The 15,862-nt window shown below is 38.3% G+C and overlaps 2 protein-coding genes across 2 annotated transcripts; both read left to right on the plus strand.

Moving 5' to 3' along the window:
• Nucleotides 1–859: 859 nt before the first annotated feature.
• Nucleotides 860–7,981, plus strand: LOC132645932 (PWWP domain-containing protein 1). Its single transcript, XM_060363194.1, has 2 exons — nucleotides 860–2,102; nucleotides 5,667–7,981. The coding sequence occupies exons 1-2, from the start codon at nucleotides 1,049–1,051 to the stop codon at nucleotides 7,763–7,765; spliced, it is 3,153 nt and encodes a 1,050-aa protein (XP_060219177.1). The 5' UTR covers nucleotides 860–1,048; the 3' UTR covers nucleotides 7,766–7,981.
• Nucleotides 7,982–14,488: 6,507 nt separating this feature from the next.
• Nucleotides 14,489–15,636, plus strand: LOC132645933 (protein SRC2-like). Its single transcript, XM_060363195.1, has one exon. The coding sequence runs from the start codon at nucleotides 14,614–14,616 to the stop codon at nucleotides 15,460–15,462; it is 849 nt and encodes a 282-aa protein (XP_060219178.1). The 5' UTR covers nucleotides 14,489–14,613; the 3' UTR covers nucleotides 15,463–15,636.
• Nucleotides 15,637–15,862: the final 226 nt, after the last annotated feature.

Genomic DNA, 15,862 nt, shown 5'->3' on the forward strand with positions numbered 1-15,862 from the left:
CCATCCCACCCCCTAACCACTCCCACCACCCTACCCTTTCCCCCACCCACCCCAACCCCATGCCTACCTCACCCCTGCCCCGCCCCACCCCCTAAAAAAAAAATTGTTTTGAAAAATAAAGTTTTGATTTTTTTTTTTTTGGTTTTTTGCACCACCCCACCCCATGCCTACCCCACCCACCCACCTCTGCTCCTACCCCACCGCCTTCCAAAAAAAATTAATTTTGTTTTGAAAAAAAGTTTTGATTTTTATTTTGGTTTTTTGCACCACCCCCCTCCCAAAAAAATTTAATTTTGTTTTGAAAAAAAAGTTTTGATTTTTTTTTTTTTTTGGTTTTTTGCCCCACCCCACCCCCCTTTCCCGACACCCACCACCCCCTCAAAAAAAATTGAGGGTGGGGGGTGGGTGGTTGTGGGGGTTGGTATGGTATGGTATGGGTCCACACTGGGGGGAGGGGATGTGGTGGTTTAGAAAATTCAAAAAAAAAATTAAATACTTAAAAAAAAAGTTGAGGGTGGGGGTTGGGGTTGGGGTGGAGTTGTGGGGCTTGGGTGGGTATTTTCCTGAAAATGTTTCTACCAACCAAACAAATATGAGAAAATAAGTAAGAAATTCACTTATTTTTCGCTAACCAAACAAATATGAAAAAATAAATAAGAAATTCACTTATTTTTCAAAAAAATATTTTTCTTGGAAAACATTTTCCTTCATACCGAACACACCCTAAATCATGGACAGTTGATCATTTGTACGTGGCGATAAAAAAAGGAAAGAGCCATGAATCCGTGGGCATTTCATTACCTCCTTTAACAACCGCAAAACTGGGCCTTAAACCGCATAAAGGCCACAGGCCCAAACTAAATAAGCTCCAATCTCTCTCTCACCCATCCACATTTCGGTTTTCTGTCTCTCTCATTGGGCTGACAGGGTTTGTACCGTAATATCCACAATCCTCACTCAATTCGCTGCATTTTTCTTAGAGAAAATTCATCGCTATTTATTCTTGTCCATTCTCAAGTCGTATGGAATCGGAGTTTAGCTCCATGAAATGATTTCTGTTATGAGCAACGGATTCGAGCCAAATCGAAGAAACAACGATTCACTAGAGAAAGGCACCAAACTTAGGGTTTCCAGTAGCAGCACCCCCACAGATGGTCCTGAAGAACCTAGGGTTTCTATGGACGTAAATAATTCTAGGGTTTCAAATTCCCAAACTGACGATTCTTCTAGGGTTTTGAATTTGGAAAACGAGGGAAATGAAATTAGGGTTAGGGAAGTGAAAGACGAAGAAGATGTGAATTCGGAAAAGTCGGGTCGGGTTAAAGGGAAGAACAAGACAGCATTGGGTTCTAGTAAAACTGCAGTGAAGAAAGGGAAATCGGAGCCCGTTGTTTCGCAGTATGATTTGATGCTGTCCAAGTTTGATGAATATGCAGGAAATGTGAAATCTTGGTCAGTTGGGTTTGGTTTTGAAATGGGTGATATGGTTTGGGGAAAAGTGAAATCACATCCATGGTGGCCAGGCCATATATTTAGTGAGGCTTTTGCTACCCCTTCGGTTCGTAGGAGTAAAAGGGAAGGTCACATTTTGGTGGCTTTCTATGGTGATAGTAGTTATGGTTGGTTTGATCCTGATGAGCTTGTACATTTCGAGCCGACCTTTGATGAGAAGTCTGTGCAGACTAATGTGAAGACTTTTATAAAGGCAGTCGAGGAAGGAGTTGATGAAGTGGGTCGTAGGAGTGCTTTAGGTTTGGTTTGTCATTGTAGGAAGAGATATAGATTGCGTGCTGCGTCGGTTAATGGTTTTTTTGCTGTGGATTTTAGTGAGCTTGAGATGAATTGTACTTACTCTGCTAGTCAGATTAAGAAGGCTAGGGAAAAGTTTCAACCGAAAGAGACTCTTGATTTTGTGAGGAAGTTGGCGTTGAAGCCGAGGAGTAAAGTTCACGAAGATCTTAGCTTTGTTAAGAAAAAGGCGACGGCTTTGGCGTATAGGAAGGCGGTGTTTGAGGAGGAGGATCCTACTTATGCGGAAGCGTTTGGTGTTATTCCTTCTAAACAGGCACAAGAAGTGGCTCAGAGACTGCCTTCTTCAAGAGGTACTATTTTTCCTCTCTTTGTTTATTCAATGCACTCCCTTTTACCCTATTAGTCTGTACTTAATTTTTGGAGTATTCTGTAGCTCATAATTTGCTTTGGAACACCTAGAACACTAAAGCTGAAGAGATTGCAATGTTTTAGCCTCTTTGTTTCAAGTTACTTGGATGGAAACTACTATTTTGGATTGTGTAACTAGGTATTGGTACTGATGTCTGTGAAAGGCCATCAACCGTGGCGCATTACTGCTCTGGTGAAGATTGGAAGTTTAGTGTGATGAAGAAGGGAGTAGATGAGGGGAAGCTAACTTTTTCCCCATACATCCACACTACTCTTCTAGGCACACCCAAAAGATTTTGGAATGTTAAAACAAGGTGGCCAAAGTACCAATATCTCAACCAAGCTTGAAATGTCACCATTGCGCAAAACAGTCTTAACCTAAAGATTCAACCCAATGGTTTATCTATATCTTAATAGCTTCCTGGCGGAAGAAGCCACATCAGATGTAGTTACTCCCATTCATAGGATAGAGCTGGTACTAGGCTACTTGCAGTTACTAGATATGTCTTGTAGAGTTGAGGCATTCTTTTCTTTCCATATGGATGTATTATATAATCACAATTCACGCGTATATATATATTTTACTTGTATTAAATTTTTTATGCCAATCCTGCACATATCCCTTTTTGAAAGTATATTTGTTATTCTGTACAAATAAAGCTGTTAAAAGGATTATGTGGGGGCATATTTACTACCCTTGGGAACTAATGTGAAGGTGCTGAAATCAGACTAACGTTTAATTAACATCCGGAAGAGGCGCAAGTAGCCCACATGGAGCATAAAATAAGAGGTCCTTTGAGATGGTTTTGTCATGTTTGTATAAAATCATGGTAAGTGGAGGTGTTTTTTAATGAGGTAGGCCGTATGAGCTGTCTCGAAAGACCTATAATCTCTTGGAATCCTTGCAGATATGGCCAAATGAAATGTACAATGGAAAAGAATATGTATTGGCGATATGTATTAGCTGAGACTAAGGTTTAATCATGTTGGTACGTTTCTTTAGGTTCAACGTTCTACCAGGAGTTTTAGTTTAAAAAAAAAAGGAAATATTCTACAGGGAGTTTTATAATCTGGTTATAGATTTGTATGCTCGAAATAAGTATAGAGAATTTCTGTTGCTGATGAAATCAATTTATTCTTTTTTGACATTGCACTAAGAGGGGCACTTAAATGGAGCGATATGGACGATGAGGATTCATATAGTAGATTTCAATTTGCTTTGGTGGAGGCTTAGATTTTTTTTGTTGTTGTAACCAAGACTGATTTTGATTTTTGTTTAACCTTTCTCCAATTGTTGTTCCAGTAGAAGTGATAATATGCATATTCAACCCATAATTTTGAATTTATTTTGCTGACATGAATCTGATATTTATTATTGTTATTATGTATATGCTTGGCTTCTTTTTTACTTTTATTTTACTTCGTACGATGAGGTCATGAAATGAACTTAAATGAAGAAGTGGGGATGCATGCATATAGCTGACGCCAACTTGTTTGTGACTGAGGTGTAGTTGTTGTTGTTTGCTGACATGAATCTACAAGAAGTTTTGATGTCACTTCTAGACTGTTTACAGTTACAAAAACATCTGCTGGTCCGTTGTATTTTAGTATGCATTTGTCCCCAACCCACAGACACATGCATATAGCTGACGCCAACTTGTTTGGGACCGAGGCATAGTTGTTGTTTGCTGACATGAATCTACTAGAAGTTTCGATGTCACTTCTAGACAGTTTACAGTTACAAAAACATGTGCTGGTCCGTTGTATTCTAGTATGCATTTGTCCACCGCCCCCCCCCCCCCCCCCCCCCCCCCCCCCCCAAAAAAAAAACCACCCACAAAACCCCACCCCCACCCAACACACACACCTCTCCACATTTTCTGTAATGCAATGAAGGAAAATGAGGGGTAAGCTTGCTTCCTTATTTGAAGTTCTCATTAGCTTACATCTTCATCTTTCTTCATTTCATTTTGACTTCCGTCTATTGTTGAAAGGATTTCGTCAACAACAACAACATACCCAGTGTGGGGTTATGGAAAGGATTTCGTCCTAGATATATTTTCCCCAGATCAGCGTCCCCGCACTATTAAACAAAACAAAGAAAAGCAACAGTAGCTTGTGGTAAGAAGAATGAGAATTGTACTAAAAACACTGAGAAAGATGGTCAATTATTGAAGCAATGTTGCAGTATTGAATATAGTTCATCAAGTTTGTGATGTTAAAATAAAAAGGCTAAACTTTCGGTGAGACCATACAGTTAATTTTTTTGTGTGGTAAATAGGAGAAAGTAGAAAGAGGAACGAAATGAAGAAAACGAAAGAAAAGTAGAACTTTTCTAATTGGGTGTGCCAAATAGGATTTAGTGGTTAAAGATCTATATTTTCCAGATATTGTATCTAATTGCACTTGTTGCAGCTACGGGGTTGTTTTTGGATTTCAGTTTTCGCCCTGCAGACACAAGCCCAAATTTAGAACTGGCTTTATGCATTCGTGATAGTTAAAAATTTAATGTAGATAAAACCGTGTAAAAAGCAACTAATCCGGACTGAGGATATGAGTCGGTGTACCAACAAGAGATGCAGTCTTCCATTCTCAGGAAACAATTGTGACATGAAAGTGTTGGAATAAATTGCAAAGAAGTAATATGGGATGAGATTTTGACGATGATAGTATTGTGTGGTACGTTGTATGAAGTATGAAAGGAATTTTCGCTGAGTTGAATGTTACAAAACGTAAACAATATCTTCTTCAGAACATGCTAGAATATGGCTTTGAAGGGTTGCTATCTTCATTTGCTGGAACTTGCAAGTGAAGCTGGATCTATGTTAGAGCTCCTAGAATTGCTATAGATTTAGATAGGGCTAATTTGTCTTACACTTTTGGCATAATGTACATAATTCCAGCACATTCATAGTGTTATTTACGACTAAAAACTTACCTTTAAAAAAAATAGAAGGGTTGTCTAGTTGTAAATGTTGTATCGAGTTGGGCAAGTGGGTTTTGGGGTGGATGTAACTAGCAAGTGGCCAAATAAAAATTGTAACCCCTGCCTTTCTTGTGTTGAGTTGGGCATATAAAATATGATGGTATGTGTGCAAACCGCTTACTTGTCTTTTTCGTCCTTGTTTTTATGTGGTTAAACCCCAGATGTCAAAGGAGATTCTTGTCTCTGCGTGGCTGGTAAAGTCATCTACTTCACATATGGACAAAAGATTGCATTTATTTTTGTTGGCTTCCATCTTCATATTGGTTATGTAATTCAGAGTCCGAGTCTTTAACTTGTCTGTAGTTTTATTTTTCTAATGTTAGCTTGAAGCTCTTGGTTTCTTTTCTACTTGCTTTTGAATCGTTTTGTACCTTTACCTTAAAATAAGTGTTTGTTCATTTCTAGTGAAAATGAAGTTCTCAACTAGTGATTAGATTTTGCTGACTTGTGTCTTACGAAGTTCTCAACTAGTGATTAGATTTTGCTGATTTGTGTCTTCTGTGCTTTTGCAATTTTGCAGCTCCTTTGAGTGGCAGATTGGTGTTTGCAGATACTGTGGGTAAGGGAAAGGGTTCTGCAAAATCTAATAAAACGAAGGACCAAGAACAATCAAAAATTAAAAAGAAGGACGAAGTTGAGAAAGAAAAGTATCTGTTTAAACGCAGAGATGAGCCTGTTAACCTGAAAGTCCACCAAGTTGGTCCAGCACAAGCAGGTTCTTCTGACCAGCCTGTTCATCTAGACGGTTCGTCCTTAGCAGGAAAAGATGTATCTCCTAGTGCTGCTGATCACCTGCCTAATGCGTCTGGTTCCACCTTGATTGAGAGTTTTAAGCAGCCATCAAGTCAGCCAGCTAATGTGGAAGAACTGCATGTAGAGAGACAAGCTGAAGATGGTGGTACTGATATTGTGGGGCCTTCAGTGCCTGCTGAGGCAAGGCAACATGCTGGGGGTTCTCAAGTAAACAAGAAGAGTGGGTCAGATAAGGTCAAGGTTCGTAAACGTTCTGGTGGAGAAGTGAGTGGTGGAAGTAGTCCGTCAACCGAGAGGAAGAAAAAGAAGAAGAAGGTGGCGTCGGGCTTGAATGCTAACTCTAATCATGGGGATGGACAAGCAGCTGTTTCTTCAGATAATTCGGTAATGGAGAGAGTTGCAAGTGAGTCTGTCCAAGTTCCTTCAGCTTGTAGGGAAGAACTTCAAATGGATGTTCAGCAAAAGGGTAATCCTGCAGACAGTTCTGTGCCTGACCGTGTGGGAACAGAAGATAAGGTTGGGAATAGAAGCAGTGATATTGAGCTTCCTCAAGTACTAAGTGATTTGCATGCGATTGCTCTTGATCCCTTCTATGGTGCAGAGAGCAGAAATATAAATACAATACGAGAACTGTTTCTGAAATTCCGGTCCCTTGTCTATCAAAAAAGCTTGGCCTTGTCTGCTGCCGTTGAGAGTGAGTCAAGTACCCCTGTCAGCAAATCACCTGTTGCTGCCCCTATGTCAGAAGCTGGCCCCAGCAGCAGTGTGAAACAAGCATCAAATCTGAAGCCACAAAAGAATCCTCCCAGGCCAGATGATCCTACCAAAGGGCGAAAGCGGGGTCCTTCAGATAGGCAAGAGGAAATGGCTGTCAAGAAGAAGAAGAAGATCAATGATTTGAGAGCATTGGCAGCACAGAAGAAGGCTTCGGGGAAGACTTCAGAAGTTCAACCAGGTGAAAGCAAGGAAATACCTGCGAAAAAACTGGCTTCAACACCTGTGAAACCATCTAAGCCAGATAGTGGCAAGAAGAAGGAGCCGGTAGAAAAGGTACCTGACCCAACCATGCTTGTTATGAAGTTTCCACCTAATGGATCTCTTCCCTCCATTTCTGAGCTGAAGGCAAGGTTTGCCCGTTTTGGGACTCTGGATCATTCAGCTACTCGGGTCTTCTGGAAGTCATCCACCTGCCGTTTGGTCTACCAATTCAGGGATCATGCAGTGCGGGCCTTTAGATTTGCCACTGGTAACCCGAATTTGTTTGGGAACACCAATGTGAGATGCTTTATTCGAGAAGTGGCAGCCGAAGCACAAGACACAGAAACTACCACCAAGGTGCCAAGGGACGATGCTAGTACCGGGACTTCTGCACCAAAAGATGGAGTAGCTGATTCGAGGTCCTCGGCAAAGTCTGGGCAGCTGAAATCATGTCTAAAGAAACCCCCAGGTGAGGAAGGACCGCCTGCAAATGGTGGTAATGGTAGTAATAGGGGAACTACCCGTGTAAAATTTATGTTGGGTGAAGAAGATAATAATAGAGATAGAGGTGAGCAGACAAATGATATTAAGAACGTCAACAACTCTAGTAGTATTGCTGATGGAAGTGCATCTTCTAGTTCTAATATCATCAATTATACAACTCAGTCGTCCATGCTCCCGCTTCCTATTGCTCAATATGCCAATGCACCAAATGATAATCACATTGCCCATCAAGTAGCCCATAGAAATGTGCCCAATTATAACAATCAATTGTCTGTTCCTGAAGCCGACTTTTCACAACAAATGCTAGGCCTTCTCACCAAGTGCAATGACATTGTGACCAATTTGACGGGTTTATTGGGCTATTACCCTTATCATGCCCTTTAATAATAGGCTCGTGATTTTGGAAGGCTTTTGGGCTAAGCCACCAACTCATCGACACAATGCACGACATTTAGTGTCGGAAGAGTTTCTTAAACAAAAGGACGCAGATTAAAATCTGCCTGTGCTAAAGGAGCTGCCGCGGCTGGAAGTTGGAATTGCTTAAGTATCTCCCGATTGTACCTGTAAAAGAATTGATGATAGTGATTGTGCCTTCTTGTTTTTCTTTTTCTTTTTCTTTTTTCTTGTCTGCCGCTACCCCCCCACCCCAATTCCTACAACCGGAGCTCCCCTTGAGATTCTCAGAATTGACATGTTACTTATAATCTATAAAACTGGAATCATGTAAAACTGCTTAGACGTTGTGGGCATGCAGGTTCTGAATCAAAGGGGAATCTTGGGATATAAGAGACAGATAGGCAACAGAGGCATAAAAAACGGGGAACTGGCTCAGTTTCGATTTTGGCGTTTCATTGCGTCATTTTGGTTCGACATGACTAGTAAATTAGCAGTCAGAGAGACTAACTTTTTCCAAAGAAAAAGAGCTAAGAAGTATAAACAGAATTAACCTTTTCCCGCTTTAGTAGTAGTCTTTAGGGGTGTTTATGGTTCGGTTTGGGTCGGTTATTGATTAAAATTATAATCAAATCAATTTAATTGGTTTTTAAATGTCTAAAATAATAATCACCGGTTTGGTTCGATTTTTCGGTTTACGATTTAGCAGTTATGAGATTTATCAGTAAAGCATTAGAAAGTTGAAAAAGACAAGTCTTTTTTTTTGTTCAAATGATAACTTTTATTTATAGTTTAAGGTGGAACATACATCATAGAAACATTTTCACTATTAGTGATAGTGCAGTACTTAAGTTACCCAAAGTTGCTAAACTATTACATATAGCGCTAAAAACTAACTTAGTAGTGGCTGCACCATTTTTGTCGTCTTAATACACATACCTGGAAATAAGTAGAGCATAGGAGCTTTTAGTTGTTGCTACAAACAAACATATTAATTAAACATAAAGACTACCTAAAATTAAAATTAAAATTAAAATATATGAAATAAAAAAACTTTGTGTAATGATCCCAAACTTTGAGGCAGCACTTGCATTTTGCCCTCAATTCTCCCATTTTATTAAAAAAACTTTGTGTAATGATCCCAAATTTCAGATGTTTTTCTATCATTATTGCCAAGGCTAGGGTCTCGACTACAAGGAGTTGTTCTTTTCTGCATTTTAGGAGGATTATCCACGGAAGAATTATTAGGGCATTACCATGTGCTTGAGTTGCAGCAAATGCTGATTTTACTGAAGTATCTCTATAGGAACCTCCAAATCTACAACCTCTGTCCTTTTCATATGAAAAAGATTAGAAGTTTAGGACTCATTCAGACAAGAAAAAAGAAAGGTATAAATTCGAAAAAAAAAAAAACCTAAAATCAAATGGCTGGCAAAGAAAGGCTAAAAATTTAAGTTAAAGACGTTAAACTCTAACGTGAGCTTCTGTTAGTAGGTTTACACTTAACACTTAAAAGACTTAAAGACACGGGCTTGGATATATTCTTAAGAATATGAGTCTTTAACAATCATGTGAAATAAGTAGACCAAAAATCAATTAATGATTAAAAGGTATAAAATATTTATAATTATTTATGAAAAACTAATATTATACATATAAATAATTATAAAATTTATGTATGTAATTTATCGATTTGATTCGGTTATTTTTTAATAGAACCAAACCAAACCAAATATTATCAGTTTTTAAAATTTAAAACCAAATCAAATGTCGGTTTTTTTATACGGTTTGATTAAATTTTCGGTTTAGTTTTGATTTTAACCAAAACCGTGAACAGCCCTAGTACTATTCCTCTTGATATCAGAATAGAGCACTGAAAAGATGTTTAATTGCAGATGAATTTTTATTTTCTTAATCCTTTCTTTTGCTTAAAAATAAATTCTTAAAAGAACGATTCACAGTAGAAAATTAAGGTGATAGAGTAAGAATCATCTTTTCTGCCACGAACATTCACGTTGGGAAGTGGCAAGACCTGCTCTTCTTCTTAGTGGAAATGTACAAGCACTTCCTAGAATGGGAGGGTTTACGTTATTAATAGACAGATAAGGCTCGTTAATGTTAATGTAATTCTGTTGGATTAGTAGTTTCCCTGTAGTCATACTTATTACATGAAATAGATTACTATGGCCCCAAATATATTGATGTTGAAAATAAGCACTTGTTTATGAAAGATATGACGAGGAACTCAGTAATGCTTGGATACCTCAAAGAGCTCTTCCATTTGATGGTAGTGACGATTTGATCATCTTACGTAAGACATACACACTTCAAGGTCAAACATTACTAGGAGCCTGTTTGGATGGGCTTATGCCTATAAGCGGTTTGCAGCTTATAAGCTAAAAAAAATAAGTTGGGATAGTCTAACTTATTTTTTTTTGGCTTATAAGCTGAAACAGCTTATAAGCTGTTTTCAACTTATAAGTTGATTTAGATAAGCTAAGTCAAATGGGCCCAATTATTTTTTTGAGCTTATTTTAAGCACAAAATGACTTTAAGCTGACCAGCCAAACACTCAAAAAAGCTGAAAATAGCTTATAAGCAACTTATAAGCCAATCCAAACGGGCTCTAGCTTTAGTTTTGAAACACTAGTTTTTCATATTTCCGACTAAACAGGTATTTACTACATATAGTAATTTATTAGAACTTGGTAAATTAGTATAACTTTGTACATCGTGTACTCTACCAAGGGGTTTAAATTAGTTTTCTGTGTATCTTTTATAAAAAATTACATTTATAATGTCTTTCTTTAATTTGTAAGTTTTATCTATTTATTAAATTAAATACTAAAACTAAAACGTTCTAGAAACTTACGTCTCGCCACGTCCATTTGACAATTGACATGATCCCATTCGCTAGATTACACAATATCGGTGTGAAATTGCTCTTTAGTGCAAGTGAAGAATCCAATTCCACCATCTATGTATGGCGTAAATTATAGAAGACTTTTATATTTTGACCAGACATCTAAATCTCCCAAGATATGATCATACACTTCAAACACTTAGATACGATTTTAGCGCATCTATTACAACAACAACAACAACATCCCAGTGAAATCCCACATCGTAGGGTCTGGGGAGGGTAGAGTGTACATAGACCTGACTCCTACCAAGGTAGGACGGCTGTTTCCGAAAGACCCCCGGCTCAATAAAAGCATAAAAAGAAGTCAGATACGGTTAGATAAGGTTAAGAGATTCGGATAAGAGATTTAAAGCGATATGGAAATGAAATAATGCAAGCGACACAGATAATACAGGATAATCAGAGCACAGAAAATAACCGATAATAGCAGAAATCAGAGCAGATGACACAGGATAACCAAAGCACAGGAAATAACACATAATAACAGATAATAGCAGAAATCGGAGCACAAGAAATTATATTGCAATAATGCGACTACTAATAAGAATGGATAACGAGACTATCTACTAGCCTTCTACCCTAATTTGGGTCCTCCAAACCCTCCTATCTAAGGTCATGTCCTCGGTAAGCTGTAATTGCGTCATGTCGTGTCTAATTACCTCTCCCCAATACTTCTTCGGCCTACCCCTACCTCGTCTGAAACCATCCATGGCCAACCTCTCACACCTCCGCACTGGGGCATCTGTATCTCTCCTCTTCACATGCCCAAACCATCTCAATCTCGCTTCTCGCATCTTGTCTTCCACCGAGGCCACCCCCACCTTATCCCGAATATCCTCATTCCTAATCCTGTCACTCCTGGTGTGGCCACACATCCATCTCAACATTCTCATCTCGGCAACTTTCATCTTTTGAACGTGAGAGATCTTAACTGGCCAACACTCCGCCCCATACAGCATAGTCGGTCTAACCACCACTTTGTAGAACTTGCCCTTAAGTTTTGGTGGCACCTTTTTGTCACATAGCACTCCGGAAGCAAGCCTCCATTTCATCCACCCTGCCCCAATACGATGTGTGACATCATCGTCAATCTCCCCGCTACCTTGCACAATAGACCCAAGGTACTTGAAACTACTTTTCTTCTGGATGGCCTGGGTACCAAGCCTTACTTCCAAGTCAGCCTCCTGAGTTGCTTCACTGAACTTACACTCCAAGTACTCTGTCTTGGTCCTACTCAGCGTAAACCCTTTAGACTCCAGAGTATGTCTCCAACACTCCAGCTTAGCGTTAACTCCGCTACGAGTCTCGTCAATCAGGACTATGTCGTCCGCGAAAAGCATACACCATGGCACCTCACCTTGAATTTGCCGTGTCAATCCATCCATCACCAAGGCAAATAAAAACGGACTAAGAGCTGATCCTTGATGCAACCCCATCACAACTGGAAAGTGCTATGAGTCTCCTCCTACTGTCCTCACCCTGGTTTTAGCTCCCTCATACATGTCCTTGATCACCCTAATGTACGCCACAGGTACACTTTTAGCCTCCAAGCATTTCCATAGAATCTGTCTTGGAACTTTGTCATAAGCCTTTTCTAGGTCGATGAATACCATGTGTAAGTCCCTCTTCCTCTCCCTATACTGCTCCACCAACCTTCTCATAAGATGGATGGCTTCTGTAGTTGAACGTCCCGGCATAAATCCGAACTGATTTTCTGAAATAGACACACCTCTCCTCACCCTCATCTCCACCACCCTTTCCCACACTTTCATAGTATGGCTTAGCAGCTTGATACCTCTATAGTTGTTGCAACTATCTCCCTTATTCTTGTATAGAGGGATCATTACACTCTCCCTCCATTCTTCGGGCATCAATGTCGTCTTAAAGATGACATTAAACAACCTAGTCAGCCACTCCAAACCTTCTGGGGTCGCGCTCTTCCAAAATTCCCCCGGAATCTCATCAGGTCCGGTTGCTCTTCCCCTGCGCATCCTACGAACAGCACCCTTAACCTCGTCAACCTTAATACTCCTGCAATAGCCAAAGTCGCGACACCTTTCTGTATGTTCTAAATCACCCAACACAATGTCTCTGTCCACCCTTTCCCACATTTTAGCGCATCTATTAAAAGATCATATTTTAGGTCAAAGCGTATTACTATTCTGTTTATCAAATATTTGTGTGGGTTTAGCTTAGTCAGGAAAAGAACCAGAAATGCAAGAAATTCTACATAAATATCGACCTTTTTAACATAACTTATTGTCAAGAAAAAGCCATTTTAATGTATAGTTTGGTCTTTCATACATGAGCGGATGTACATTTTGACTTAAACCTTGTATATATGTTAAGAAATACATTAAATATGTACAAATATTAAATTTAATAACTCAAACACTTAATAAGTTCAGTAACATCATGAACTCATAAAATTGAAATTATAAATCTGCATCTACAAACATAAGGATTAAGGAGTGCTTAAGAAATCTTGGAGTTGGTTATTTTATGACTCATTCAGTTTTGTTTAGTTATATAGCAATTTTTATTCTGGAGTAGTTAATTCTATCTATTTAAATTGTCATAAACTGATATCATTTCTTAGAAATTGCGTTACAAGTGCGTAGATTATTCCATAAGGTCCGTTTGGGAGCATATTCTAAAAAGTCAGTCGGCACACGCAGTAGACACGACGTGGGTTTGGAATTGGGCGCTTAAAAGATAAGGAAAAGGGATAAATACTATTCCCATCGGATAACGCGTATACTATTTTATTAGCCTTAATAAGTAAATATCATCCACTAATTCGTGGGACATTCTCGCTTTTTCTGGAACTAAACCACATCAAGAAAAGCCAAAACAGTTTCCCTTTAATTTTCCACTTTAATGTCCACCAAATTTGGTACCTATCCAAAGGAACGGTCCTTAAAAAAATAAAAAAAAACATCTTTATGGGATAGATGTTTATCACTTTTTAAGAAAAATAAGCCTAACTTTAATGAAGATTATTTATTTAACTACTTTTGACCGGTTTATTAAATATTTAACATATCGATCCTCCAATATTTAAACAATGGGTTGTTTCATTTGATTTATCTCATTTTAACTGTCATTTTAACTTAAAAAAATTATTTCAAAATAATTATCACTTTAGAAATTCAAGACTAAAGTTAATACATAATTATTTTCTATTACACCCTTAGCATTAAAAGGTATTCACAATATTTAAGGGGAAAAATAAAAAATCAATCTACCTTTACTAAATAGGGGCTATACCTTGTATCTATTATTTTTCTAAAGCAAAAAACATTAGTTATACGGGAATTGTAATACATGAATAATGCAGAAATTGTTATACCCTTATTAATAATGTTTGGTTTTCAATATAAAATCGATATACTTTATGTAAATTTTAATATCGAAACCAAACATAATATAAAGCAATACTTATGAAAAAATAACTTGACTTATACCCCAAATCAAATGACCGCGAGGAAAAGAGACAAAAAGGACAAGTAGTAAGATTTTAAATTCTTGACACTACATTTTAATGATATAATATTAATAACTAAACCAGGAAAATAGAATCTTTTAACTTCGTAAGAAATATATTGAATTAAAAAACGGCACGAAAAATATCTGACCTCGGAATTTAAATGTATAGTCATTGCTTTACTTTCCATTTAATAGTACTTTATTGGGGCTAAGGAATCCTTGTACTGTACTGCAACTTTGAGTCGGTTTGTTCGAATCTTCCTGTTTATTTCCTTCCTCTTTATCCTTCCCTATAAATTCTTCCAATTCCCCGTAAACAGATACAAACAAACACAATAATTTTCTTTAGCTCAACAACTACTTCCATTCTCCAAATTTCTTTCTGAATCTATTTGCAAGCAACTACTTCAACAACTCAATTATAGCAATGGAATTACGTCCATTAGACATCAAAGTAATCTCCGCAGAGAACATCAAGAATGTCAATACTTTCTCCAAAATGGATGTTTATGCAGAAGTCTCCATTTCCAGCTACTCCATCAAGTCCCATAAGCAGAAAACCTTTATCGACAAGAACAGTGGCACAAACCCCAAGTGGAATCACTCCATGAAATTCACTCTTGATGAATCTTCCCTTACAACACCAGGGCTTTACTTAGTCATTCGTCTCAAATCTGAACGCACTTTAGGTGACAAAGAAATCGGTGAAGTCTCTGTTCCTATTAATGACCTGTTTAATCAGTCTATTTCTAATGGAAGCACAGCTGAGAGGTTTGTTGAGTATCCAGTTATAACAGAAAGCGGAAAACCAAAGGGTACCCTGAAATTGTCTTACAAGTTTGGTGAAAAATTTACAGCACCTGAGCCAAAAAGAGATGTGTATCAGGAGCCTGTTACAGCTTATCCTGCACCAATGCATGGTAATTCATATCCTGGAATGGCTTATAATCAGCAAAATCCAGGATACGGATATCCTCCTGCTCATCAAGGTGGGTACCCACCAGCTGGGTATCCCCCACAAGCCGGTGCACCGGGTTATGGATATCCGCCACAACGACCAGGGTACGGGTATCCACCCGTACAACAACCTGGATACGGATATCCACCGGTGCAACCACCTAAGAGGAAGAACAAGTTAGGAGGTGGATTAGGGTTAGGGTTGGGTGCAGGATTGCTTGGTGGTTTGTTGGTTGGTGATATGGTTTCGGATGTTGGAGAGATGTCTGCTTATGGTGATGGATATGGAGATGCCATGGGTGATGGCTTTGATTTTTAGTTTGATTTTCTAAGTTTGTAAATTTACTTTGTTTCTTCATCTTTTGAGATGTAATAATCTTGGAACTTCGGTAGATTTTGGAGGATTTTTTTTTTTATGTTTAGATCTTGTATTGCAGAGTCACTGACTACTTCTTGCTTGGATGTTCTAACTGAATATGCTTTTTGTTCCTAAGCCTATTTGTTTTATTTTAATTTAGTTTCGTTCTCTTGGAACGATTTTTCATACAAGAGTTTTGACTTTACAATTATCAAGTTGCTGTTTTGATTTATTGAATTTGCCCACGATATTTTGTAGCTATCCAAAGGAACGGTCACAAAACAAAAAAACAAAAAAACAAAACAAAACAAAACCAGTGCCCTATGGGGGGCCCCTTTTTACCGTTAAGTTTTTTTTTTAG

This window comes from Lycium barbarum, chromosome 6, assembly GCF_019175385.1.
Source record: "Lycium barbarum isolate Lr01 chromosome 6, ASM1917538v2, whole genome shotgun sequence".
Taxonomy (NCBI): domain Eukaryota; kingdom Viridiplantae; phylum Streptophyta; class Magnoliopsida; order Solanales; family Solanaceae; genus Lycium; species Lycium barbarum.